At 36.6% G+C, this 27,446-nt stretch overlaps 1 protein-coding gene across 10 annotated transcripts in view; it reads right to left on the bottom strand.

Moving 5' to 3' along the window:
* Positions 1 to 233: 233 nt before the first annotated feature.
* SPAG9 (sperm associated antigen 9) overlaps positions 234 to 27,446 on the bottom strand; it is a 157,228-nt gene continuing 130,015 nt past the window's right edge. For 6 of the 10 annotated variants that reach the window (XM_037810336.1, XM_037810339.1, XM_037810343.1 and 3 more), the window contains 14 exons: positions 27,175 to 27,342; positions 22,994 to 23,165; positions 21,316 to 21,534; positions 20,839 to 21,034; positions 19,519 to 19,644; positions 18,310 to 18,390; positions 17,549 to 17,616; positions 15,216 to 15,364; positions 14,021 to 14,192; positions 12,196 to 12,309; positions 10,868 to 10,906; positions 9,786 to 9,962; positions 7,256 to 7,405; positions 234 to 3,854 (listed from right to left, as the gene is read on the bottom strand). In XM_037810336.1, the coding sequence (XP_037666264.1) occupies positions 3,739 to 3,854; positions 7,256 to 7,405; positions 9,786 to 9,962; positions 10,868 to 10,906; positions 12,196 to 12,309; positions 14,021 to 14,192; positions 15,216 to 15,364; positions 17,549 to 17,616; positions 18,310 to 18,390; positions 19,519 to 19,644; positions 20,839 to 21,034; positions 21,316 to 21,534; positions 22,994 to 23,165; positions 27,175 to 27,342 (1,947 nt within the window). In that variant the 3' untranslated portion in view covers positions 234 to 3,738. The remainder of the gene's footprint in view (positions 3,855 to 7,255; positions 7,406 to 9,785; positions 9,963 to 10,867; positions 10,907 to 12,195; positions 12,310 to 14,020; positions 14,193 to 15,215; positions 15,365 to 17,548; positions 17,617 to 18,309; positions 18,391 to 19,518; positions 19,645 to 20,838; positions 21,035 to 21,315; positions 21,535 to 22,993; positions 23,166 to 27,174; positions 27,343 to 27,446) is intronic. The other 4 variants (XM_037810338.1, XM_037810340.1, XM_037810345.1 and 1 more) reach the window with 2 other exon arrangements.

Raw genomic sequence — 27,446 nt, 5'->3', positions numbered from 1 at the left:
TCAGAGCTCCCACATTTCCAGAAAGCCCAATTGTCTCATCTGAACATGTGAGCCAAGCAAACATATTTTTCATGAGTATTCCCTACTGTATCTTCAGCTAGTGCCAAATGGCGACAGTCCTGACCCTAGAAATGACGTGTTTGATGGGGGAGAGTATTTGACTTTCAAATAAAAAGCAAGATCAGGCCCCAGTAAAAAAGGCAAAAACAAAACAAAACACATTCAACCTCACACATGTTTCATATACATATTTATATATATTTCATGTACAAAGTTACATTCCGAACCCCAGGGATTCCATAATAGAAATAAATACTGAAATAACTACATTGCTAAATGAGCTTTTTGCTCATAGAAATGAAGCCTCGGCCTCTAATAGACAGCAAGTGGGACACTCTAGTACCCATTTTTCAGATTATAGAGGCAAGTAAAATTTTGGATAAAATGTCTAGGACAAAAAACAAATTTAAAACATAAAATGGTTAAAATATATTCAAATATTGAGAAATGTATGACAAAATTAATAATAAAATACTTAATTTTTTAAGGGAAAGAAAAAGACATTTAGTGTTACAGTATAGCATAACCCTGTTAGAAAAGCATTTATGATTTCCACATTTAATACTCTCTTCTCTTCTCTTCCCATATTACACACTAGAACCAAACGAGTCCCTTTCTCAACATGATCAATTTAGAGTCCTAAATTTGGTTGAGTCCTTTGGTAACAGTCATAATACTTACAAGGAAATAAGTATTCAGTTCCACAGCAGTTGCAGGACACACATTCTTCAGAACATTTTAATATTATGAGACGATTTTTTTTTGTTTTGTTTTGTTACTAAGGCAGCCCAGGTTAAAGGGTCTATCCCCAAATGTAGGAAGAATTTTACAAGGAATGAATAAAACGGCAGCTGAGAGAATGCATTTTAACCTTTTCTATGCAAATGCACTTAATCTGAAAAGTTATGTGCTGCTTATTTTGTGCTCAAAATGTTTTACACTCTCATGCTGTAGCGATTAAGAGATCCATTCCTATTTTAAAAATTTAGATCCACATGAGTTAGAGAAAAAACACTTTCAAAATTGAGCTCTTAGAGAATATTATCCCTTTGCCTCACAGGGATTTTAACCTACATTTAATAGTAAGTGTTAGGTTGATACATATGATATTGCCATTTTTGTAGATTGGCAATGGTCAAATATCGGCAATTTCATATAGTTCAGCCTTATATATACCTCAAATGTAACAAAATGAGAATTCTCAGGCATCCCCTGAGATTCCAATTGGACTAAACTTTTTTACACAGAGACCAATCCAAGTTACTCAAGCCTCTTCTCTGCCCCTGACACAGTAGCTGCAGGCAGCTTTACACCCCTTTGCTTTGCTGCTTGCAAGAAGCTTACCACCATTTTGGCATTTTCTCCCAAAGGCTATCACCTTGACAAAGGTGAACATTGTAAGAATATAAATCTATTATTTGGGGAAAGGGAAGGGAAGCAATCCATAGAAAATAGTTAACTGAAATTACAAACACAAGTAGAGGCTCTTAAAACAAAACTGTACAGGCATTTTTATCCGCTCTCTGGTCCCCGAAGCTAATTAATAGGGCCACAGATAATCCGACGTCTTTAGATAAAATAACTACACATCTATATTCCTTAAGTTAAAGCCAGTAAGTTTAAAAAGAGCAATTACAACCACTGTAACATGTTTGCATTTTTCACTTTTAAGTCCTGCTTTCCTAAATTACATTCAGTCATATAAACATGTTAAAAGCTAAACACTAGCAACTGGGTCTGATTCTGGGATGCTTCCTTCTTGGGACTAAAATTCCCAAACACTTTGGTGTCTCTCTCATTTATTGCCAATAAATGTTCAATGATGCTTTTTTTACGTACTGCCAAAAATGGCTCTGGTTTAAAATAAAATATAAACATTGCAGACAAGCTATGAGAAAGTGGCCTAAATTTTGGTGCCCCAAAGAAAAATGGCTAGGTAGCTCAGGCAAAAATTATCCTATTAATAAAGCTTTTACCAAAAGCTTTTTTTTTAATTTAATTTTATTTTTTTTTATTTCTAGCCATCTAAAGTGGCCACAATTTTATTGTGTACACAAGGTACTTAAAGACACATGTGGCCAAACGGATCCAAAGGCCCACTATGGCTCATTAAATCTCATGTATCTTATAAATATAGCCTAATCATGTATATGCATAAAAGTCACTGATGCACATTTTTACAAATATCTTTTCATGATAGTCCAGAAAAAAAAAATCCCTGGTATTTAAGAATGCTTAGATAATTTGAGACCTATGTTTGCTTTCCTTTCCTTGAAGGAGTCCTTCCGATGATTGGTGGGCCTTTATTCTTTAGGTTTACATTTAAAAAATGGCACTTAAATTTATATTTAGCTTTGCTTAAAGTAATGAATGAGAAATAGTAAATCACTCATTTTCAAGAAGCTAGAGAGGGAAAAATTGCAGCATCATGGTTTTAAAAACATATTAAAACAAGAAAATCAGTTAAAACCAGACTCTAATCTTTTTTTTTTTTTTTTTTTAATGGACATTGTGAGTAAAAAGATGTAATGTCAACCTTTACTTTATGCTATCTTAGTTTTGTCATTCTCCCTACAGAATTTTCCCCTCTGAAGAGGGCATTTTAATCTCAAAAGGGTGCAAAAGCTTAAATGAGTTTACATACAAAATAACAAGTGCTACTTTTTCTGTAGTTTTGTACAAAACAAGAGAAAATATCTTTTCTAATCAAATCCCTTTCGTTTGGTTAGGCCACATTCCATCACTTGACTACAGACTTATTCTTATTAATAGGTAAGAGGAGTCCAGGAACACTTAGTGAACAGATAATTTTTACATGGAGAAAAACTCAACCAACCACCATCATCCTCTGGTACACAGAATACAAAACACAGTTTCCTTTTAAAAACCCTCCCAATGTTCAAGAGTATCTTCTGAACATTATAAATAATAGACTTTCCAGACACGTCAGTATGAAAGTGAATGAGACTAGTCTCCCTGCCAAAATCTGGAATATTCAGAGAAGCAGACCTCATAAACTTCAGAATTCTAGTAAGTCAGAAACAGGAAACTTTTATTTAAATAGCATAGTCTTAATTTCTTTAATATAAAACCCCCCAAAATCTGATGAAAACAAAGTTTTATATATCATATAAACAAGATTTTTCAGATTTGAAAGTGAAAGTTAAAGTAATTTACAGTTAGTTTTTAGCCCTCTTGGGACATTTAGATAAATCCTGATAACCCATCTGATAATATTTTATGACAATTTTATAATACATTGGGGAAAACTATTTTATGTAATGGTACAGTTTAATTTATCGAGTGTTTTTCATTAATTCCATTATTAGTGACAGCTAAAAAGTGACCCCATCAAACAAAGTGAGTGACAGACTGTGGCAGAGTAAACCACACCACATCTGGGTTGCTTTCTATAGTTCACCAGTTTGCAGAAAGGAAACATTCTTTGATTTGTTCATAATATACTGAAATTGCCTATAACACTGTTGCAGTAAAACAGCTAGTTCTTGTATTGTTATGGTAGGACAGATTTTGTAATATAAAGTTAATAGGAAAAAAATGCTCACACATTATGTGGTGAAACTTACTTGACAAAAAGAGCATTAAATAAAGGGGAAAGGGGGGAAATAAACCATGCAGAAGAGATGGTTTCCCCATCTCCACTCCTTTCCTATGGGCTCAATCACTGCCATACATCACTTGCCACACTATCAGGTGACTCCTTTCTGCTTTGGCGACAGAAGGTTCAAGTGGAAGATCCTCTCCAAGAAGTTCTGATTCTCCACCTTCATCACCTGATGGATGACAAGATGATTCAAGTTAAGATGAGCAAGGAAAATACAGGCCATCATCAACAGTGCTAATGGTTAGTCCATGAATAGGATGCAAAGAACTTATCTGACTACCATTACAGAAAACACAGCAAGTCCATTACAGAAAACACAGCAAGTGAAATGTCATGGGTCAGAGTCTTCACCCAAGCCACTATCTAACTTCTGAAAAGGTAAATTCATTTTTCAGACATTTGTAAAAATGACTTCACCATACTATGTTAGAAACTCATCCCAATATATCTGCATTCTGACATTAATAAAAATGCGAAGCTTAAGAAGACAAAGTTGTCCAATTCGGTGCTCATTCAAAGTGGACTGAGTTTACTCTTGTTTATTTCAAACTAAGAATTGAGACTAGACAGTGCTATAAGTGAGCAAGCATAGGTAGGTACAGAGCACACTAAACCCAAACAACTCCTACTATTACCAGTATGGAAGCAAAGTTCTCCAATTGAAGATAACTGAGAGAAGTATATGGAAATTGAAGTTGTCTCCCTGGAGCACTATGAGATTGCAAAATCATCACCTAATATAGTAGGTTTTTCTTCCAATGATTTTCAAGCTTAGGATAAGTTATGAATTAACATTGTGGTGGAGATGAAGAAATGAAGAGGCTGAGGTAATAGGCAAGATGTTCTGAGAAGTAGCCAAGTGAATTTGATAAATGAGGTCCTGATCAAAGTCACTAGCTTCCAAGGAATTGCAGGTTTTACTATATTCCTCTCTACAAGCTTGCATCAGTTAGTTTTGTTACATAGCAGGGTTATTCTGGCACAACCCAGTGACAATTCATCTAGTGGAATGGGTTCTTCAGCAGAATCTTAAAAAACTTGTACACCAAGGGACAAAGATATGCCACTGATCTACTGGAATTTTGTAATGTGCCCTGCCTGAACTTCAACTAGACAAAAGAAAATATCAAGACTGTCAACTAGAAACAGCAGAAGAGAAAAAAACCTAAATATTTGCATTTTTCTCTAAAGGTCAAACTCTCCCTTAACCACCCCCTAGTGGTCGTTTCACAGCCATGTCAAACTGTGGAGAGGAGCACGCATTAAAAGTTTCAGGACAAATTTAATTTCCGAAGGAAGTGCAATTGGGTGGTAATAGAATGCAAAAAAGTTAAGTTCGGCTCTTAAATTTAAAGTATAATGATAATAACAAATTAATTGGCTGAGACAAAAGATTGTTGGCATCTGTTTTCTGAGTTGTTTTGAAGATTTGATTTTAATAAAAAACTCTCCTGTCTCCTAGGGTCTCAACATCTATGATTTAAGTTAAACCATTAAAAATAGGGGACTCTTGTGATCAATTTCTGAATGCTAAAAATATTACAGAAAATGAAAAAGAAAATGGAACAAAAAAGAGATCAAATTCTATTGGAAAAAAAAAAAAAAGAACATTCATTATTAAAATTCATCTATGCTTAAAGAGGAGTCTATTTTTCAGGCTGCGTTACAGATACAGCCAAACCTGGTTAAGCAATTTTTATGCTGTTTTTAGGATCCACAATGGAAGGAATTTTTAGTGGAAATGGAAAACCATATAGATTTTATTACTCTTTATTATGGTTCCAGCTGCCATACTAAACTCTAAGACAAAGCTCCAAGAGTTATCCCCGCCAAGTGGAATCCTTAGAATTCCTTCCTATAAAGAAATTATGCACCCATAGTCAATTATTTAAAACACTTTGAAATGACTCCCTTCCTAACTTTACCAGAATAAATTTCAAACCTTAACATTAATACCCTTCTCCCCCATTAAAAATGTGCCAATAAACCTTAGTAGCAGATACTCATGTGGCACATTGTCATTTATGTGACCCTAAATTTTATACTCTATTCTTACAGAATTCATACCTAAATCAAGTATTTGTCACCAGTCTAAATTATTTATTCTCTAAAACCAGTTAGTGCTGTCTGTTTAGGAACTTTTCGAATCACTGCTGAGATTTGAGGATAGTTCAAGGGATTCCTTTAGCAAATAAATTTACATTGCATAGTGCTTTACAGTTTGCAAAGCACTACATCTTCACAAACGTCAACTCTCTCTGTTTTCTTCCTACCTCTCTGACCATTCCTTCTTATATACGTTCATAAGCTATGATGACCTTATAAATGGAGTACTAATTCATGGTTCTACCCCGAAACCTCTTCCTTTAGCCACTACATACTCTCCTTGAGTGAACTCAAATGCTCGTGGCTTTTACTACTACTACATGCCAACTGCTCCCAAATCCCTTCCTCCTGAGATATAAAACCCTTACACCTCAAAGCCCAGTGGATATCTTTCACCTAGATTACTCCCATACTCTTCAAAGTCAACATGTACAATGGAGAACTCCTCTTTCCTTCCCTCCAGATCTACTTGTTCTGTTCTTGTAGTCCTTATCTCTGGAAGAATGGTCATCCAGAACTTGGGAATCATCCTAGATCACTCCCATTTCCCTACATCCTGTTTGTTACCAATTCATTTCTTACCTTTTCCCACAGTTACTGTCTTACTCAGGTACTCATTTTCTCCTAAATCATCTCTAGTATTGTACTTCCAATCCATCTTCCACATAAATCTAACCACATTGTTCCTTTAGTTAAAGTTCTTCAATAGTTCTCATTTGCTTGGAGGATAAGGTACAAACTCCTTAATTTGGTATATGAAAAACTTCCATAACCTAGCCCCTTTCTCCCTTTCTAAAGTTAACTCTAGTCAAATTTGTAATTTCTCTACCCAGGCTCCAGTTATTTGAAAATACTTTTTCTTGATATAAGAGTTTCCCAGCCCTCCCCACCCAATTCTCTAGACTAACACTGTTCAGTCACCCCAAGCATCATTTCTTGACTTCCTTCTCTCTCTCTCTCTTCTGGGAAGAACTGACTCCCCCCCCCCCCCACCAGAGCATCCATAGACCTCTAATCTATTAACATATCTTTATTTCTGCACTGTTCTACAAACTACTGGAGGGAGGCTTTGACTTGTCTCTATAATTCAGTCTTAAGGATACCAGGCACATAGTAGAAGCTCAATCAATGTTTTTAAGGTGAGAAAATGAACAAATGAAATCAATTTTGATACAAGCAAACACTTTGTGAAGTATGTTTATTTTCTTCATTTTTCAGCTCTGGAAGGTTGAATGATTTGCTCCAGCCTTTCTGCCTCCAAACTTTATTTCCTTCACATACAGCTCAACACATGGCTACATGCTGCTATCCTCTAATGCTCCTTCAAACTAACATACTTGGGGATAAAAAAGAAATGCAAGTCTTTTCCCAAGAAAATCTTCTTAGAAATCACTCATCAGAGTAGTTTCTTGTTTATTATGAGTGAAAATTCAAGTGCCAGAAGACAGTGGAAACTGAGCTTACCCATCCGGAAGTCAATGTAGCCCTCTCCTCCACTGATGACAAGCATAGACTTCAAGGGCGTCTGGCTACCAGGTTCCTGTGTAGATGGCCCTGCTTTGTCACCTGTTAGATCTGTGCCACTACTGCCACTTTGTGGACTGATGACCTGACCTATTTCATATAGAAACAAAAACGAATTATTACAGATCACAGATGGAGGTGGGGGAGACTGTCTTTTTATTTCAGAATATTTTGAGAGAGTTGAACAAAAGAGGGAAGTATATTCTAAGGCACAACTGAAGTACTGGGGATGCTAGAAGCCTCTGCATGATCAGAAAACATGTATACGAAGGTCCTAAGAGGCCAATTTGAAAATCTAGGTAAAGCAATTTTTTTTACCAAAGCAGGAACAGGTTCCAAATCCAGTGTGAGGTATGTGTACGGCAAGGCTGGTCTTAGCAGCCTACTTCACACTATTATATTCTACATCATTTGATCTGAAGGATAGTGGAAAGGTCTCTTCCCGCAAAGGATAAGTGCATATTTGTGTAGGAGACTAAGCGAAATCTTTTACTTAAACCTTATAGCTTTGGATATTCATACTTAACATTCAAATTGATTTTAAATCCATGGTTTTCCTCTTGCATTTAAGAAAAGCACATCTTTTTTTTCAATTTAGATTATGCAAATAAAATTACTGACAAATGTACCATTTGCTCCCAAGTTTAAATAGTAGAAAGACAGAAACCTTTAAAAATGATTCACACTATCATCTCTAAAGCATTCCTATTACAAAGCTTTGACTGTGAAGTGTATATTTATTTCTTGCCAGAATCTGCCGTCGTTTCGTCAAACTACATAGCCAATGCCTCCAGGAGATAGCAGGATACATTCATATGATGTGATGCATTTTAAAAAATTAATTTATGCTCAAAGTGAAAAGGACAGTTTGATATATCACCACAGTGCTTCATCTGTGCATGACTCAATACATTGGAAGAAATGGAGCCTGCTACAGGTAACTTCTATTAGATTAATTAGTGCTGTCACAGAAGAGAGAACATAATGGTATCATAATGAAGCCAACCTGAATGGTTTAATCAATATGGCCAACTGGCCTCACAACAGAAAACTGCTGCTGCCAGTTCCATGTCTAGATTTATACCCAACAGAAAAGTCTTGCAACATATGCAAGAAAGCCCACTGCACTACTGTTTTTAATAGTGAAAAGAAAGATGGAAAAAACCTATAATAGGGGAATGAATAAAATGTAGCACATTTATTTGAACATTAGAATACCATGGTTAAATGAGTGAAGTATACTTCTATGTTCAAACATTAGTAAATCTCAAAAAAATAGGAAGCTGCAGAAGAATACATATGCAACATAACACTTAAGTTTCAAAAACAAAAAATACTTTGTATTGTACAGCATTATATTCAAATGTAGTAAAAATTCATGTCAACTCCAGGATGGTAGTTGCTGGTGGAGAGGGAAAAGGGAAGGGACTAGGATTAGAGAGGGATATGAAGGGAACTCTGTAATGTTTTATTTATTTAAAAAGGAAAACAAAGAAAATACTGTTACCAATAATACCACCTCCACGCATTTATCCTAAGGTAATAACTATATAGATATAAAAGATGTACAAGAAGTTCATTCCCGTGTTACAAATACTGAATAACTGGTTAGAATTCTTTGTGCCCGCTCCTCCGCTTTGTACAGTTAATCTTTTAAGCTTTGGAACACCTTTGGGAAATTGAGACATTATCATATTCAAAGTCATACTACAGCTAGTTGGTATGGTAAAGCCAGATTTGAAATTTGTCTAACTCCTAAGCTTGCCTTTCACAAGAAAGAGAATTCAAAACATGGACCCTGCTTACAAATGGTCAGTAACATCCTTTTAGTATTCTCAGTGGACACCACCACTATCACCTTTCATTTGGATGGTTCCTTACAGTTCCCAAAGCACTTTCATTGATTTTTTACAACAAATGAAGTAGGGAGAGCAGGTATTAATAGGTCCACCCAGGAAGGGAGGAAAAGAGTCTCAGGAGGTTAAGGGACTGGCTCAAGAAAACAAGACAGTGAGTAGCAGAGGCAGAGGGCCCAGACCCCAGGCTCCTTGCCTACTGTTCTTCACCACAATACTGCTAAAGGTACCAGAATGCATTCTCCATCTCTTCCTGCAAGTGGCCTTGATGATATGGACTTCTACCAATTTCCTTTATTAGGCCAAGACCAATTTAAGTATTCTGCTGTGACAAGATGATACCATTGCTTTTCAAAGGTAAGCAAGCCTTTTAAATAAATATCAAGTCATTTATTCTGTGGTAGGGAGAGTGGGGGGAAGATTCCAAAATAACTGCATTCCAATATTCTTATGGCACTTTATTCATACCTCCAGTATAGAACTACCTTCATATATCATATTAGAAATCTTTCTAATCTATTACTTAGCATAGACTAGGTAAACTATAGAGGAACCAAGGGAGAATGGAAGAATGGCAAATACATGGAACTTCTCAACAGAACAATCTAACTTACCTGGGACTGCCACAAAGAACTTCACAGCATCCCTGTGCCCATGGAAGCAGAGCTGTGCATGTGCCATTGAACAATAGGGTATAAATGTCCCTGGAGTCACTTTATCACTGTTTTCATCACCATATACGCGGATTACACTTCCAGGACGATTTCCTGGTGCTCCTGAGGTTTTATTTGCTGCAACAGAAAAACCAAATTCAAGATATTTTCCCCTAGAAACAGGAATGATGCAAGAGGTTACTGGTTAATCCTATGATATAATCTAAAAGCTACAGCCAGTTGAGATAAATAAAACAAACAGAAATGCCAATTCAAGACAAGCTGGAAAAAAAAGAGATATAGCATGCTAGTTATTTTTAAGTATCTCAATATATGGAGTAGGGGATTTTGCCAGTCTGGCAATAACTAAGTACATCTATTAAATTTTTAAAAATCATTTTAGTTAACAAAAGAGGCAGACTTGAATCTTAGGTATGTCTCTTTTGTTTTCTTTTTAATTTCTATTTTAGAAAATTTAAGCAATCAGAGTCTAAAGTAGATGGTATATTTTTTAAATAAACTCTTTTTAAAAATGGTTTATCTCCTACTTTATTCTCCCTCTGGTAAGAATATTTTCCTCAAGTGGGGTGGAAAAAAGCTGTGCTTAAAAGAATCCAGCCACTACAATAGAGTAGTTTTTATTTAATTAGACTGATGGCTTGTTGGTTATTTTAGAAGGACCAGACTCACAAAACATCCCCATTCCATGGGCTATTAAGTGAATGAAAGAAACATGATTAGAACAAGAGTAAACAATGTAGATTAATGACAGTTTTAAGAAATGTTTCATGTTTTTATTGGAAAGAAAGTCTGAAGGAAAGTTCAGCTGCAACAAAAGATGATAAATAGACTAAGCTGCTGAGCAGTTTGGTGGCCATGTAACAAACATTAAAAAACAAAAAACAAAAAACCTGCTGCAATGCAGTGACTGCAAGGGGATGACATTTAGGAACATTCAAGAGAGTATTCTAGAGAAGTGGGAACAGCCTCACAGTGGCTATTAGAAGCCTGGAAGAAGAGTTTGGTTCAGGATCTGCACTTACCCCTCAGCCCCAGTAAACGTCCCTGGTGGAGGATTACGGCTAAAGTGAGAAAGGAGGAAAGGGGACATGGAGAGGTGCATGACAGGGAGGAGAAGAATTACTATGAGCCACCACTCTCAGCGTCTTCTATCTGGCAACTTGGAGCTCAAAGGTCATAACTAAAGTAACAAAATCCAACTTGGCATAAAACCAAGTAACACAAAAAGTGCTTACCAAAGCCTCTATAGAGTCTCTCTGCTCAAAAGGGACAATTAAATTCATCATTTACAATGATTTTGGTTTTCTTAATTATAAAGCTATTTTAGTGAATCTGAATCAAACCACTAAGGATTTAATGTGGGGCATTCCTAAATGCTAATATTTACCTTTTATTTCTCTCTCTCTTTTTTTTTCCTTTAAGAAAACCTTTTCATTTAACTGTGCTAAAATGGAAGTTTCTATAAAGAATTGCCACCAGCTCCAGGGATCCCAGAATCTCTTAGGATATAAGGACTGGTTTAAACATATAGATTTACAAGTAATTGCAGAAAAGACAGTTGGTATTAAGAACTTGGGTTCTTTAAAGGCTCCCTTCTGATATACCTTCCAGTCTTTCTCTCTCCCTTTCCCCTGAAAATAAGTACGGTGATTTTGAGGTGTGTGTTTGTTAACTTATTTTATGGACCTATAGCACTTATTTTCAAACCATTCCCTGCCCATGAATTTTGCAAAACAAAAACACTTATTTAATGGATGATCAATGTAATGGAACATAAAGTGATAAACATACAAAGCACATTTGTTCACAAAAATAATAAATCACATTCTTTTCAAATAGAGCATAGAGGGCTTGTCTTTTGTATAAGGAAGGGCTTGCTGACCTCAAGAAACTTCTCCCTTAATTTTTTTTTTAAACCTCAAATAAGCCAAATAGAATGTCCTAAACAGTCTACCAGGGAGATATGAAAAACTAGGATAAATGTCAGGTAGTATCTCCAGACACTGATGTAATAAAATTTAAAGAAAAATGGACTTTGGCCTTTTTTATTTCAAGGATGGATGAAATAGGACCATGATTCCCAAACTGAGAAAAAGGGCCTCTCTCACAATGAAAAACTCTTAATTACGAATATTGGTCCTGACAAATGGAAAATGCTTTTCTCCTAAAGTTTCTAAGTTTCATAGGAAGAGTGAGGGAACACTAGCTATATTTTTGCCATTAGCTTGATCTTCAGAGTCACCTCAGATTTGCCAAAACCTAAACTACTCCTTCTACCTGAATTCCGGACAGGACTATTCCCTATAACTCTCCTATTTGCACTATCCCAGTTATCTGAAAACATACTTACTTTCTGTCAAAGGGATGGAGATAATGACACCATTTCCTGTCCCCACCCACAAACGATTGCAAGACACCATAAGAGCTGTGATCCTCACAAAAGAGAAGCCCAGTTTTCCAGTACCTATACAGAGGGTGGGAGAAAAAACATTTTATTGAGAAATTAATAGAGCAGATGATGTTTTAGATTCCAAGTCACTGTCAGGGTAGCCATTATACTACAGAGAGGAAATATGACCAGAGCTAGTTGGATGTTTCCTGAAGGTACACATCAAAGTAAGCTCTCATTTGGCTTTATTACCTGTCTGACTATTTGAAGTTAAAGGAAAGAGAAAATTCGAAAAGTGGCTGGTATTACATTATTAGTCAGGAGATGGGTATTGCTGATCAGTAAATATTACACAGGATTTAACTAGGAAGCTGTGAAACAAAACAAAAAACAACCTCCTCCCCAACCCCACCACCACCACACACACACAAAAAACAGACTTTGCTAGATTGGGAAATAAATAAAGAGTTCTGGTTTATATTACATTTCTTTGCACAGATAAAAAACAGTCTTTGCTAGCAAAACTTATACTCTTTCCTTGTTTGTATGTCTAGGTTCTAAAGCAATTCTAGAAATTTAAAATCCCATTCACATCTATTTTAGGGAGAATAGATGCACTTTTGTATTTCAAGGGAATTTAAAAAATTGATCTTATTTTCTGAGAGTTGAAAAGAAAAGTGATTAAACAGATAATACATATAAGACAAACAGCATTAATCACTCACAAGTTCTACTTACAAGAACTGAAGGCACAATCATAGGCTCACAGTGTTAGAAGGATTCAGTTTAATCTAGGGATCTTTATCTAAGGCCAAAGTGTACCCCTGAAATTACTTTGTGCGTATGTGTATACATGCCTGATTCTAGGGAGAAGATATATAGCTATTATTAGGTTCTCTGAGGGGCAGTGATCCCCAGAAGATTAAAAACCACTGGTTCAGTTCAAACTCTTCATTGCATGAATTCTTTATGACATTCCTAATAGTCATATAGTGCTGAGTTGAGTGCTAAGGAAACAGCAAGGAACAAGACACAGATGGTTCCTGCCCTTAGTGGGGTTTATGGTCTGTGGGGGACAGAGACATTAAGCAAGAATCACATTAATACCTATTCAATCACAGTCATAAGCCTATGAAGAAAACTGGGAGATCAGAGAAGGCCTCTCCTGAATGAGGCATGTAAACTATGACCTGATAGCTAAGTAAAAATGGATTATGAGGAATTTCCATGCGGAGGATACAATACATGTGAGGACCCTGAGATGGGAAGAACTGTGAACTGTGGGTCAATGTGGGTAGAACAAAGTGAGCGAGGAGAGAATGGTCCTGACCACTGTCTGGTCAAGTGATAACATGTAAACCTCACCTATGGCAATAGTGGAAGAGTGTCATGATGATATTTGCACATTGGTACTATGTAGAGAACAGACTGGGGTAAGATGGGGAAACCAGTTAGGAGGCTCTCATAGTTATCCAAGGAGAAAAGGATGGTGGCCTGGCCTAGCAGGATAGTAGTAGAGATAAAGAAGTAATTGATTTAAGATATTTTTGGAGGCAGACCTGACAGTTCCTGGAGATGGATTGGATGTGGAGAGTAAGAGAAAAAGAGTCCAAAATGATTCCAAATTTCTGTCAAGAACCACAGGGTAAACAGATCATCTGCTTTCAGTGACAAGCATTCACTCTTCCTGAGGCAACTTATTCATTGATTCTACCCAGCATTTTAGGCTATTTAAAAATAAAACACCCCCTCTGATTGTCCAAGAAAAAGCAGTATGGAAGCTTACCTAACATTTTGCTTACATAAGGCTCAATGTCCACATCCTGTAGATGTTGATAAGTGTGTGCATGATAGAGACGGAGTGTGGAATCCAAACGAATGGAGACCCACACACCATCACCCACCCATGCAAGCTGCCGCACTTGACTCTCCTTCCTGGGATGTGCATCAAATGATTTCTAGGAGAGATTGTTCAATCACAAAGTTACTTTTTTTATGTAGGAGTTCATGTTTAAAAATTGTGCTAATCTGCAAAACAATTTAGCAGGCCACATACTAGTGATGAAAAGTACATTAAAAGAGATACTTACATATTATTTATGAGATATGATTACTCTTATACAGTATACACACAAATGTTTGCATCCTAGATTGCAAAACAAATGAAGAACAAAGAACCAGAGGATCTTAGACTTCAGCATTGTACAGGGTATCAACTTACGAAAGCCAATACTATGCAACAGCTTTCCATAGTCAGAAAGATTGAGTTTGAGCTCAGGATTTTGTGTTGTTACAGAACAATATGTGAAATGAAATTCTATTTAAAATTAAATGAAAAGCCACTACATTATATGCATGTAAGAAATAGATCTGAACAATACACACCAAAGGGCTATGAGACCTCTAGAAGGAATTGGATTTGCAGCAGAAGGAAAAGGAGAACTTTCACCTTAAAAATTTCCTGTTGTAATGTTTTCTTGTTTTGTAACTATTAGAATGAATAGATGTATTGCAGCAAAAAAATTTCTTTAAGAAAACAATGCTTAGGGGTTTTTGTTTATACAACAAATTCCCACTGCAATGTTTTTCTCAGTCTGTGATATATACAAGGATTTGCCAGGATAAAAAGTGATGGAAGACTTAGGAATCTTCCTTCTAACCAATCCATAAATAATTAAACAAATCAAGAACCATATATTCAAATAATATATGTACATATCTATGTAAACATACACAGACACACATTTAAACATTCACATGTGCATACCCCTTCCTTTTAAAAAAAACACCACGTCCCAACATCAAGAAAAAAAGTGGCAAGAGAGGTGATGTTACACAGAAAGCTAAGACATTACTGAAATACATCACTGAATATATATACATATTCAGAAAATGGTTTCCAAAGAAACTGAATAATTATAGTCTTAATAGTCTTCGGATAATACAAATTCAATAAATAAAGAAAACACAAGTTAACTTGCCTCTATTTTCATGGCCTTTGGCTGAACTACATAGATTTTGTTCCTGTAGCCACACCAAACTTTGTCATGTACCACAGTCATACATCGGATGGAATGGTGAGGCCGCCCAAGGTCTAAGAGGTGATAGTTTGACAAATCCCACTGCCCATCTTTAAAATAAGAAATAGATTAGTTAGTGCATACCCCCTTTTACTCACAAGAACCATTCTATTTAAGTGTATAATTAAATTTATTGATAAAGTACTCAAAAATACCATGTATTAAGTATATCTTTGATTTGCAGAGACTAGATTCTCTAATTCCATAAACTGCAAAGTTGGAAGAGACCTCTAAGGTCATCTGATCCAAGCTGCCACTCAGCTGGACCTCCTTTAAAGCATACTCTCAACAGCAGTGATGTGATAAATGAGTTATATGTTATCTGCTTATAATAATATTTTTATAATTAGAATGGATTTAAGGTTATTTATGGGATAATACACTCTTACTCACTTGGATTCTATTGTAATTTTTTGGGTAGAATTCAAGGGCAACTCACTGCTAACAATTTAGGAACTGTGTACCATATTTTTAGTGATGAAAGAAACCAGACTGAGAACCAACTACCTGAAGCTTATTTTGCTTTGTTAGCTTTGTCTGAACAATTTCAGTGAAAGAAATGTACTGCTTCACAAAGCAGCTATTCCATTTTCAGAGAGCTTTAACTGTCTGGGAAATATTCCCCGAACCTTCTAGCTAACACCCTATGCTGGTCTGAATCTACGACGTACCCCTGAAAAGCCTACGTTCTTTTAATGCAATCTTGTGGGGGCAGACCTATTGTAGGTGGGACCTTTTGATTAAGTTGTTTCCATGGAGACGTGACCCTGCCCATTCAAGGTGGGTTTTAATCCCCTTGCTCAAGTCCTCTATCAGAGGATAAAAGGCAGACATTTTGAAGAGAAGCTAAGAGAAGCTAAGTCAGAAGGCCAGAGGCAGTTAGGAGAAAGCCATGGAAACCAGAAGCTAAACCCAGGAGAGGTCCAGCAGACTCTGGTCATGTGCCTTCCCATGTGACAGAGGAACCCCAGATGCCATCGGCCTTTCTTCAGAGATGGTATCATCCTGTTGATGCATGATTTGGAATATTTTCATGGCCTTAGAACTGTAAATTTGTAAAAGCCAACCCATTTCTGGTATATTGCATTCTGGCAGCTTTAGCAAACTGAAACGTATCTTCCTCCCTTTTTGTAATCACTTATTGATCTGTAGTTTTGCCCACTGGAAATGCCAAGAATAAATCCAATCCCACTTCTTTGTTACAGCCCTAAGTCTTCCCTATTCAAACCATGCATCCTTGGTATATATTTTGTGCATTTCATGATTTACAGACCCTTCATCCTAACTCTACTTTGTTAATGTTCATTTAACATGTTGTCGATCTTGCAGAGTAAAACAAGATTATCACCAGCCTTGTTCTGGACACTATTTCTATGAGGCTTAAGATGTTAACTAGCTCATACTGAGGACTAAACACTAACAAAGTCTGCCACAAAGTCAAAGGTCTGCACATGGTAAAACAGAGTCCTCTTCCTCCCTGATGACATGGAGTCATTAACCAACAACCTCTAGGTACCAACCAATTACAAAAATACTTAGGTATCATCTACCTCACATTGAAGCAAGCCTAAAAGGACTTTGTGAAAAGCCTTGATAAAATCCAAATCCAGTGTATCTATATTTTCATATTTCCCTGATATACCAATCTAGTTATTATACAAATGAAATATTATTTTTGCTTGGCACATAGGTACCAAGGAGCTACAAAGTGATTCATGCTCAATTCTCTTAATTTAATTTATTCAAGACAGGTTTTCTGACAATACCACCTGTTTGTCTGTAGATGGCAGACACACTGGTTTTAAAGAGGAAAAATATAAATAAGGTGACATGAAAATAATTAAACCATATCCAATTTAAATTTCTTTAAGCAAATTTTCCAAATGGGAGAGGATACATGTTGTTTTCAAAACAGAAAACAAAAGAAAAATATCCTCACCAAATTTCTAATTGAATGAATTAATGAATTTAAAAAAATGTTCCCTATCACATTATGTAAGAGTATCATGAAATGCTAAACATTATGGTAAATCTGTTTGCACTGAGGTAGACTGTTAATGTATGCCTCCAGACAGGCACTCATATATTTACCGATGTCACACATTGTTAGTATTCAGTTTAAACTTTCATTCTTTCTCCCATTATTTCTGTAAAACATAAGAAGTCATTCTGCTTGAAAATGCTCTTACAAACAGCAATCAATCAGGGCATGTTACATATTCATGGCCACTCACCAATTCCTCGGTGAAAGATTGCAAGGGTACCATCAGCCAGGGCCACTAACACAATTCCTTTCACGTGTCTGCAAAGAGGAAAAGGGATTTCATTACTCTCCATTCAGGAATACAGACAGGACCATATACTACTAAACTGGTCTACAGCCTCTCAAAGTGCCAGTCCACGACGAAATGAAGTGTTTCACTAGAATGTAAATGAACATGCTGCTTCTTTCACTGAGACGGTATTGCTATGAAAAAACTATCAGCTGAACTAAATAAATAGCAAGTTTTACTTTCTGGCCTAAGCTTCTCCTCTCATCACAGACTTTTGATATAAAGAGAAACACACCAGAGAAACACATGCCTTGAGTAGAACTAATATAGTCAGCTCTGTGGACTTAAGAGAAAAACTATCTGATTTTTGATAGTAACATATAGAAAAGGATTAGTAAATTAGCATATTCACAGAGTATAAAGAATATTTAAAAAGAAATATAAATTAATAGGTATTGGTTCTCTCCCTAAATTACTAAAGAATTCACACTAGGTGAGGAATTAGTCTGGCAAATTTTCTCTCCTAATTAAAGTTTTCTATTTTACTTCCTTTTTATAGAGTTTTATTCTCACTCAACTTCTCTAGGTCTACAAAAAGCATAAAAATTAAAAAGCCAATACTGATCTAGTAGTGAAGTACATATTTACTTTAACAGCCTTAAAATCTAATTTACAACAAAATACATATTTTTCAAAGGAAGAATTTCTAAAGTAACACTTACACAATACTGAGAATTGAATCCTTAAGTTTAATGGAATGGAGACATTTCCTCCACTGGGCTACAGATGAATGGACATACAAACTGCAAGAACAAAGTCAAGATTGGTAAGGCACAGAGAATGTCAAGTCATTGCTTATATCGATTAATGACCACAGAGTTCATGCAGGAAGAAAGAAGAGTAACATATGATCAGTCAGTTCCAAGGTAGCCCACATTTCAGGGTACTTGGCTAAAACTCTCTTGTTGACTATTGTTTTTGCTGACATCATCAAAACTCCTGGTTAGGGAGTGGTTACTTATGGCCTATAGGCTGAATCCAGCCTGTTTATGGAAGCTAAAAATGGTTTTCATATTTTTAAATGGTTGGGGGAAAAAAAAATCAAAAGAGAATCTTGTGACATGTGAAATTTATATGAAATCCAAATGTCACTGTCCATAAGCAAGTTTTTTTGGAACATAGCCATACTAATTCATTTACGTATTACCAGTGGTTGCTTTTACACTACAATGGCAGAATAACTACAACAGAGATCATATGGCCTGCAAAGTGGAACATATTTATTATCTGGCCATACAAAGAAAATGTTTGCCATCTCCTCATTTTATAGCAGTAGACCTCTATGGAAAAGAAGCACTAGAGACTTTACTTAATTTGTAGAAAAGCACAATGTTGTAAGACTTCCCATACTACTAGAAAGTGAACAAGCCAATGTAATGCTAGTCATCACCTCCTGAACTTTCAGGTGGTGATTTGTTCTAGTTTTCCTAGTAACTCTACTACAAATTTTCTTTGGGATGAGGTTTCCTGCAGCCAAATATATTAGTTTAATTCCTGGTGTTTCCTACCTATACTCTAGCCTATATAAATGTAATTTACATCAATAATTCTCTTTCTTTTTCTTTGTGCTGTACAGAATTTTCTATATTGAAATCACTCAGAGTTTTAAGTTTTATTTACCTTTTCTCCCAAGAATATTATATAAAGGGAACATTCTAAGGCAAAGAAACATATGGTTTATCATTCAGAACCAATCCAAGTCCAGTTTATGAGGCAGATGCAATATAATCTCAAAATGTTTGTGTACAGAAAATTTCTTTGCATTAATATGGATTATTTGTTTGTATTTGTATGTCCCACATTCTACTTATTTACCTTCTGATTTCAAAAGCAAGGATAAAAGATTAAAGAAACTCAGTATTGGTGCTCACCAGCCATTCTGAGCTCCAAGCCACATTGTTGGTAAAAGGCTGCTCATTTTCTGGGCTTCCTCTCTCACTAGGTCTTGTTCATTTGGCAATACTGATATTTGATCTTTATAAGCCTCTAAGTCACTACTGGGAAAGGTAGAGCAAAAGGAAAAAAATCTAAGTATGTTTAGTCAAATTTTTCAGGAACTGAACGTTTCTACATTTTAATTTATAGTTTAAAATATCTAACACTAAAATTAATACCAGAAAAGCCAAAGTTAAGTGCTCACATTATCTATTTCAACAATTTTATCTTGGAAATAACATTAACATACTAGGAGGCTCACAGCGCAGATATGGGAGTAATATATGGTACTGAATTATAGTGGTTAATACCCAGACTATAATTAAGACTCTCCCTTAGAGTTATGTTTGAATTTTATGATAGTTTTTTGGGGGGAGGAAGGGGAAAGAAAGGGGTGGTTTGCTATAAAACCATACACATACACTCACAAAGATGTACAAAAAATTTTATAAAATAAGTTCATTAATATATTTTAAACATGCTTTTGTTCTACCTCAAAACCCTCTTTGTTTTGGATTGTCAGGGCACAGTTGATAAAAAGATCTAACTGGGCTACCAAATATTTTTAAATTAACAATTAGCAGACTCTTTGCTGCTCTATAAACTAAGGGGAAAAACATTAAAGTATGAAAAGCATCCAATATAGATAGGCTTCCATCAGCTTTCTATAAGGCTTAGAGAAGGGAGGAAAAAAATAAAACAACTCACTAAATAGGCTACAGTTACCTGCCCTTTAAAGGAAGAACCTAAAACAGTTTGTTTTCTAATAAAATGTTTGCATGAAAACAAAGCTTAAAGAGGGCAAAGGTCATTTAAGCCTACACAGCAAATTTAAACAATGGCTAATTTTACTGATAACTAGAGTACAGTGAGACTCAGAGTTGAGATTAAAATGGTAAAGAGTTATTAAAACACTGAAAGATAGTGATTATAATCCCCCCCCCCCAATCATACTGGTGGGAAAATGACCAGGAAGATTTTGACTAATTTACTTTACTTTATAAACATGATTTTTCTTTTTTTTTTTTAATGTTGAAAGAAGCAGAGAAGAATAGGTTGGGGTGTGGGGTGGGGGAGGATGTTCTGCAAGAATGAAGGGGAGGGAATAGATAAAGACTTAGTGGGAATAGGCAACATCTTAAAGTCTGCCACAACAGTGTCAATTAGTGGGAATTTTTTGGCTGCTTGAGATTATTTTGGTTCCTTTTATGTATGTACTTGACCCAGTTTCCTAAGTTGTTAACCCATTTGTATACCTTGATTGATACACTGGGGATAGGTCTTCTGGGATCTGAACTCCCAAAGGATCTGTAAAGACATGCTCTGTGTACACTCCAGTTTGGGAGATATCTACAGTGTCTTCAGCTGACCCTGCATTGCCTTCTGTGGCTTCGGTTGCTTCTTCTGCTGTTGGAACATTTTCATCAACCTCACTACTTTCTGCTTCCATTTCTACAAAATAAATCAAATAAAACATGCTAACTATTCCAAGCTTGGGCTTTTTATCTCCAATAGTAGCCACCTCCCCCCAACCCTGACCAAACCCCTGCTGTAAAATTCCACTCCTCCATGAGGGATCTTGAAACTGAGAATTCATAATTTCATTTAACAGTCTTTACAGCATCTTCTTTCAAGTTCCTTCATCTTGTTACTTTAAGATTTAAAATAAGCCAATAACAAGGCAGAGGGGGCAGCCACAGATTCTATACAGATGGCAAGGAGAATAGATATACCTGGTGGTTTTTCTATCACTGGAGAAGCACCATTGGTACTAGGTGAAGTGGCAGCTCCTGTTACACCTTCTGTGGTACAGCCAACCACTGTGATGCCTCCCAACAGGCTATCTGTTTCTGCTGAGCTATTGCTTGTCATGCTTCCACATAAAGACGCTTTGTCAACCTGACTAGATTCTGAAATCTCTTCTCCTGCAGGGTAATCTGTTTCTCGTGCTCCTGAAAAACAAGATAAGCCTCCTTTTAATCTGTAAGTAAACCACTATAAATAACATTTTTTCCATAAAAGCAAAAATAGGTTTGAAATATGACTGCACAGGTGAGACAAATAGCTACTGAATACACTGTCAAGGTGGTAGTTGTTAAATTTTATTTAAGCTCGCTAACTTTCAAAGAATGGGAAAGTAGCTTTAAAAAAATACAATACCACTACTATTAATCCAACTACAAGTAAACAACATGCAAATGTCAGAAATGATGCTTCTGCTTTTAGTATGAGCTCCTCAGCAGCCATATCAGGTTAAAAACAATGAAGTTTAATATCATTTGACATGAAGCCAAAAAAAGTTTTTTTTAATTACCAGGATTATGTTCTATATTTTTTTCTGTAAACCTAAAATTGCTCTAAAAATAAAGTTTTTTTTAAAAAAATTAGTATTTGAAATCTGGGCTTCCATCCTTCACTGCTAAAATATAATCACCTGAAGCATATTCAACGCCTTAAGACATAAAGAAGACATTTACAAACTAAGCATTTTAAATAGATGATAAATCTTTTTACTTTTTAAACTAATGTTTCTAACACCATATAAACTCTAATCCAGAATTTTAGAAGTCCTAAGAGAGGACTTTCCCTACTAATCAATCCTTGCCCTCTTGCCTCCCAGTCATCTTCTCTTATTACTACTACTACTGTTTTATTTTCTTCGCAGTACTTTTCACTATCTGAAAATATCTTGTTTAGTCACTTGTTTCCAGTTTTTGTTTAGTCTTCCCCAACTAGAACATAAACTCCATGAGAGCAAAGTAAATAACTATCTCTACATCTTCTTGACCAAGAGGAGGATGTGAAAGGAAATGAAATAAGTTTCAGTGGCTGAGAGATTCTAAAAGGAGCTGAGCGGTCACTCTGGTGGGCACTCTTATGCACACTATAGACAACCCTTTTTAGGTTCTAATGAATTGGAATAGCTAGCAGTAAATACCTGAAACTATCAAACTACAATCCAGAATCCATACATCTTGAAGACAATTACATAAAAATGTAGCTTATGAAGGGTGACAATGTGATTGGGAAAGCCATATGGACCACACTCCCCTTTGTCCAGTGTATGGATGAATGAGTAGAAAAATGGGGGCAAAAAAAAAAAAAAGCACCCAGTGTTCTTTTTTACTTAATTGTTCTTTTTAACTTTAATTTTTATTCTTATTATTTTTGTGTGCATGGTAATAAAAATGTTCAAAAATTAATTTTGGCGATGAATGCACAGCTATGTAATGGTACTGTGAACAAGTGAATGTATGCTTTGTATGACTGCATAGTATGTGAATATATCTCAAAAAAAATGAATTAAAAAAAAAAAAAACTATCTCTAGCAACCAAATCAGTTCCTGCCAGGAAGGAGGTGTAGACGGTGGTGAGACGGACGGGGCAGAGAAGGGCAAAGCTCACTCTTACCTGGTACACTTGCAATACACAGAACATGAGAATTGCAAACAGTGAAACTGTCTAGGATGTTGCCTGGTTGAATAGCATCAATAATGATAACTTTTGTAGCTGAATGAGTGCTGGTACAGATCCAAACTAGACTGGATAATTCTTCTTGATTTTTTAATTCCTTCTGTTGTTCCTATGTAGGCAAAGAAAATGAATGTTCAAAAAGATATGTAAAGATGGATTGTATACTATGTGAATTTATCTCAATAAAACTGCTTAAAAAAAATGGTATGCTGTTCATAAGCTGTGCTATTACAATGAAGGACAGTACTACATCCAATTAATTCCAGATTATTTGGAAGGGTAAAAATATAACCACCCTTCAATATTAATTAGCAGAATAAAAGTTAGCAGTAAAAGCAGATCAGTGATGGAAATGTTCTGTATCTTGATTGTGGTAGTAGTTACATGGATGCATATACTTATCAAAAGTCTTTGTACCCATTTTTTTTATAATAAATTTTATTTTGAAATAAGTTCAATCTTACAGGAACAGTTGTAAAAACAGTACAAACCCAATACATAGAACTCCATCTACCCCGACCCCCTCCCCTGATACCCCGATCCATCACCTTTAAGATCCTGTCACACCACTGTCTCTTTCTTTCCCTCCCTCTCTCCCTCCCTCCCTAACATCCATCATCTATTGCTCTGTCCTCTGAACATATGAGAGCAAGCTGCACATATCTTTGAACAAACAATATAATTCACATATACCTTTCCCATGGACAAGAACATTATTTTATGCAATCTCATTAAACGCAGCTAAGAAGTTCAAGAAATTCAACATTGATATAAAGCTTACATTCTATATTTCCTTTTTTTTTTTCTTGTGACCCATCTGTGTCCCTTTGAGCCTCCTCTCCTCCGACCTCAGATCCCATCCAGGATCATCCTTGGCATTTAATTGTCATCTATTTAGACTGTCTTATTTTTTTTTTTCCATTGTGGAAAGATATATATAGCCTAAATCTTCCTATTCCACCCCTCCCTAGCATTCCATTAGTGGGATTAATCACATTTAGAATGTTGCAATGCTATCACCTTCTGACCATCCATTTCTAGAAGTTTCCTTTCACCCCAAACAAAAACCCTACTCTCATTTCTTAACTCCCCATTGCCCCTTCCCCCACTTCTTGGAACCCCTACTCTACTTTTCATCTCTTTGGTCATACTCTCTGATACTTTCTTTGTGTTTACCATGGGGCTTAAATTTAACATCTTAAATTTATAACAATCTTGTTTTTCTTTGATACCAACTTAACTTCAATAGGACACGTAAGCTGTGTTCCTATACTCCTCCATTCCCCCACCTTTATGTAGTTCTTGTCAAGAATTACATATTTTACATTGAGTCCAAAACCACCGATTTATCATTACAGTTTATGTGTTTTAGATCCTGTAGGAAGTAAATAGTGCAGTTATAAATCAACAATACAGTAGTATTGGTCTTTATATTTACCATGTGATCTTTACTGGAAATCTTTATTTCTTCACGTGGTTTCAGTCAATTGTTTAGTGTCCCTTCCTTTCAGCCTGCTTAGGACTGATCTACTGGTGATGAAGTCCCTCAGCTTTTGATTGTCCGGGAATGTTTTCATCTCCCCCTCATTTTTATCCTTCAGGTGTCTGTGAATTCTCCAAGTCTCTGATGGTTATTGACTTCTATTTGTATTCCACTGTGGTCAGAGAATGTGCTTTGAACAAATTCATTTTTTTATTTTTTATTTTATTGAGGCTTGTTTTTATGTCCCTGCATACAGTCCATTCTGGAGAAAGGTCCGTGATCACTAGTGAAGAATGTGTCCCAGTGACCTCGGATGTAATATTCTATATATGTCTGTTAAAAGTCTCTATATCTCTCTCTCATTTCTTTGTTTCTCTGTTGGTAGGGCTTGCTTTAGTACCTGAAGTAGGGCAGGTCTTTTATTAGCAAACTCTCTCAGCATTTGTTTGTCTGTGAAAAATTTAAGCTCTCCCTCAAATCTGAAGGAGAGTTTTGCTGGATAAAGTATTCTTGGTTGGAAATTTTTCTCTCTCAGAATTTTAAATATGTCATGCCACTGCCTTTTCGCCTCCATGGTGGCCGCTGAGTAGTCACTACTTACTCTTATGTTGTTTCCTTTGTATGTGGTGAATTGCTTTTCTCTTGCTGCTTTCAGAACTTGCTCCTTCTCTTCAGTATTTGACAGTCTGATCAGAATATGTCTTGGAGTGGGTTTATTTGAATTTATTCTATTTGGAGTTCGCTGGGCATTTATGCTTTGTGTATTTATATGGTGTAGAAGGTTTGGGAAGTTTTCCCCAACAATTTCTTTCAATACTCTTTCTAGACCTTTACCCTTCTCTTCCCCTTCTGGGACACCAATGGGTCTTAAATTTGGACGTTTTATTTTATCTGTCATATCCCTGAGATCCATTTCAATTTTTTCCCCCATTCTTTCTTTTGTTCTTTCATTTTTTGTTCTGTGCTCCTCAAGGAGGCTGAGTTGTTGTTCAACTTTCTCTAATCTTGTATTATGAGTATCCAGAGTCTTTTTAATTTGGCCTACAGTTTCTTTAATTTCCATAAGATCTTCTATTTTTTTATTTACTCTTGCAATATCTTCTTTATGCTCTTCTAGGGTCTTCTTTATGTCTTTTATATTCTGTGCCATGCTCTTCTTCAAGTCTTTTATATCCCGTGCCATGCTCTCATTGCCTGTCTGCAGTTCTTTGATTAATTCTGCCAGGAACTGTGTGTCTTCGGGTCTTTTGATTTGAGTGTTTGGGTTTGGGTTCTACATGTTGTCTGGTTTTATCATATGCTTTAAGATTTTCTGTTGTTTTTGGCCTCTTGGCATTTGCTTTACTTGATCTTTAATTTGTTAGAATTGCAGCTTGGTGACATACACTTTCTCTAACTAACCAGCAGATGGCATCCGTGAGTCACTTATTCCCCTCAAGTCAGTTCTCCCCAACTTTGTGGTGTGTGGGAATCTGATTCTTTTGGGGTCCAATTGGTGCACTTAATTTGGGTGTGTTGTCGGTGCTGTCTGCCCTCAATGAGGGGCGTGTGCCTGAGTGGTTAGGGAGGAAGGGCAGGTTTAATAATCAAACCTCCCAGGTGTTCCCGGAGATTTAAGGCTGTTCTCTGCTATTGACACAAAAGTCCTTGGTATTGGCATAGGTTCCCTGGGATTTCCGAGCAGATCCCCCCTCCCTGCTGTGCTTTTCCAGGACCTCTGCTGAGGTGGGGAGGGCTGTGCCACATCACAAGTGAGCGCCGGCCTCCAGGGAAGCCCTGGGCCACCGGGCTGTGTAGGGGCGTTCCCACCCGCTTCAAAGATGGTTGAATGGGACATGTTAACCTCCCCCTTTCCGCACAGCTCCACTCTCCCAGCTCCGGGACAATCAGCCGTGGGTGTATTCAAGGCCACTGTCCACGGCCGATATTGTGTCGTGTGAGCGGTGCTGCAGGAAAGACTCCCTGTCAGGCTGGGTTTCTTGGCTTAGCTCTGTGCTGTGTGTTCAGCCCCGGGAAGGAGTAGCCCCACCTGCTGGGGAGACGGCTGCAAGTCGTGTGTCTCCCCTTTGCTTCCCTGGACCCGAGACAATCAGCAGTGGGTGTGGGAAGGGGTATCCTCCACCCCAGACACCAAGGCGTTAGTCCAGACCGCTCCCGTCTTATCTGCAGCTGTTCCCGGGCTTCTTTTTTTTTTTTTTTTTTTTTAAAAACGCCAACCCACCGTTTCCCCACACCGCAGCGTGGCCGAGGGACTCAGCCAACTCACTGACTCGTTTCAGAATGTAGACTCCTGGTTTCACCATATGCACATTCCCTGTGGCTTTAGCAGAACTTGTCTGGCTGGTGCTACTCTGGAAGTGGTGTTCTGGGTCCTTTCTGGTTTTTTATCTAGTGTTTTCCACGGAGGTGTTTTTTTCTCTGTCTCACCTAGTTGCTATCTTAGGTTTCTCCCCCTGTGCCCACTTTAAGTGTACACTTTATTGTATGTAAATTATATCTCAATAAAATTGATTTAAAAAAAACCAAGGGCATAGGAATCCCAATTAGAAGTTGGACCCAGAAGTAAGTTTTAGATCAAACAGCAAACCCAATAGTCTCAGAAACTAGAAAGTAAAATGTTAGTATACATGCTTACCTTAAGTTCCTGATCTAACTTATCTAAACTATTCTGAGATGCACTTCGCTGTTTACTGCCTTCCGTTTCCAAACCAGTGACATCCTTGTAAAATACACTCGCTCCAACAACAGAACCGCCATCTCTGGTCTTTCCACCAGATAAATTGACTCCAACAGCACACCACAGCTTTGGGGGTAAAACAAAGTAACAAGTTACTTTCTCTCTAGAAATGTTTAAAACTTTCCACATTTTCTTAATATAACCAATGGTTATAAATATAGGTCTTTAAT

The sequence above is a fragment of the Choloepus didactylus genome, chromosome 18 (genome assembly GCF_015220235.1).
Source record: "Choloepus didactylus isolate mChoDid1 chromosome 18, mChoDid1.pri, whole genome shotgun sequence".
NCBI classification, from domain to species: Eukaryota; Metazoa; Chordata; class Mammalia; order Pilosa; family Megalonychidae; genus Choloepus; species Choloepus didactylus.
This window is presented reverse-complemented; position numbering and strand designations above follow the sequence as displayed.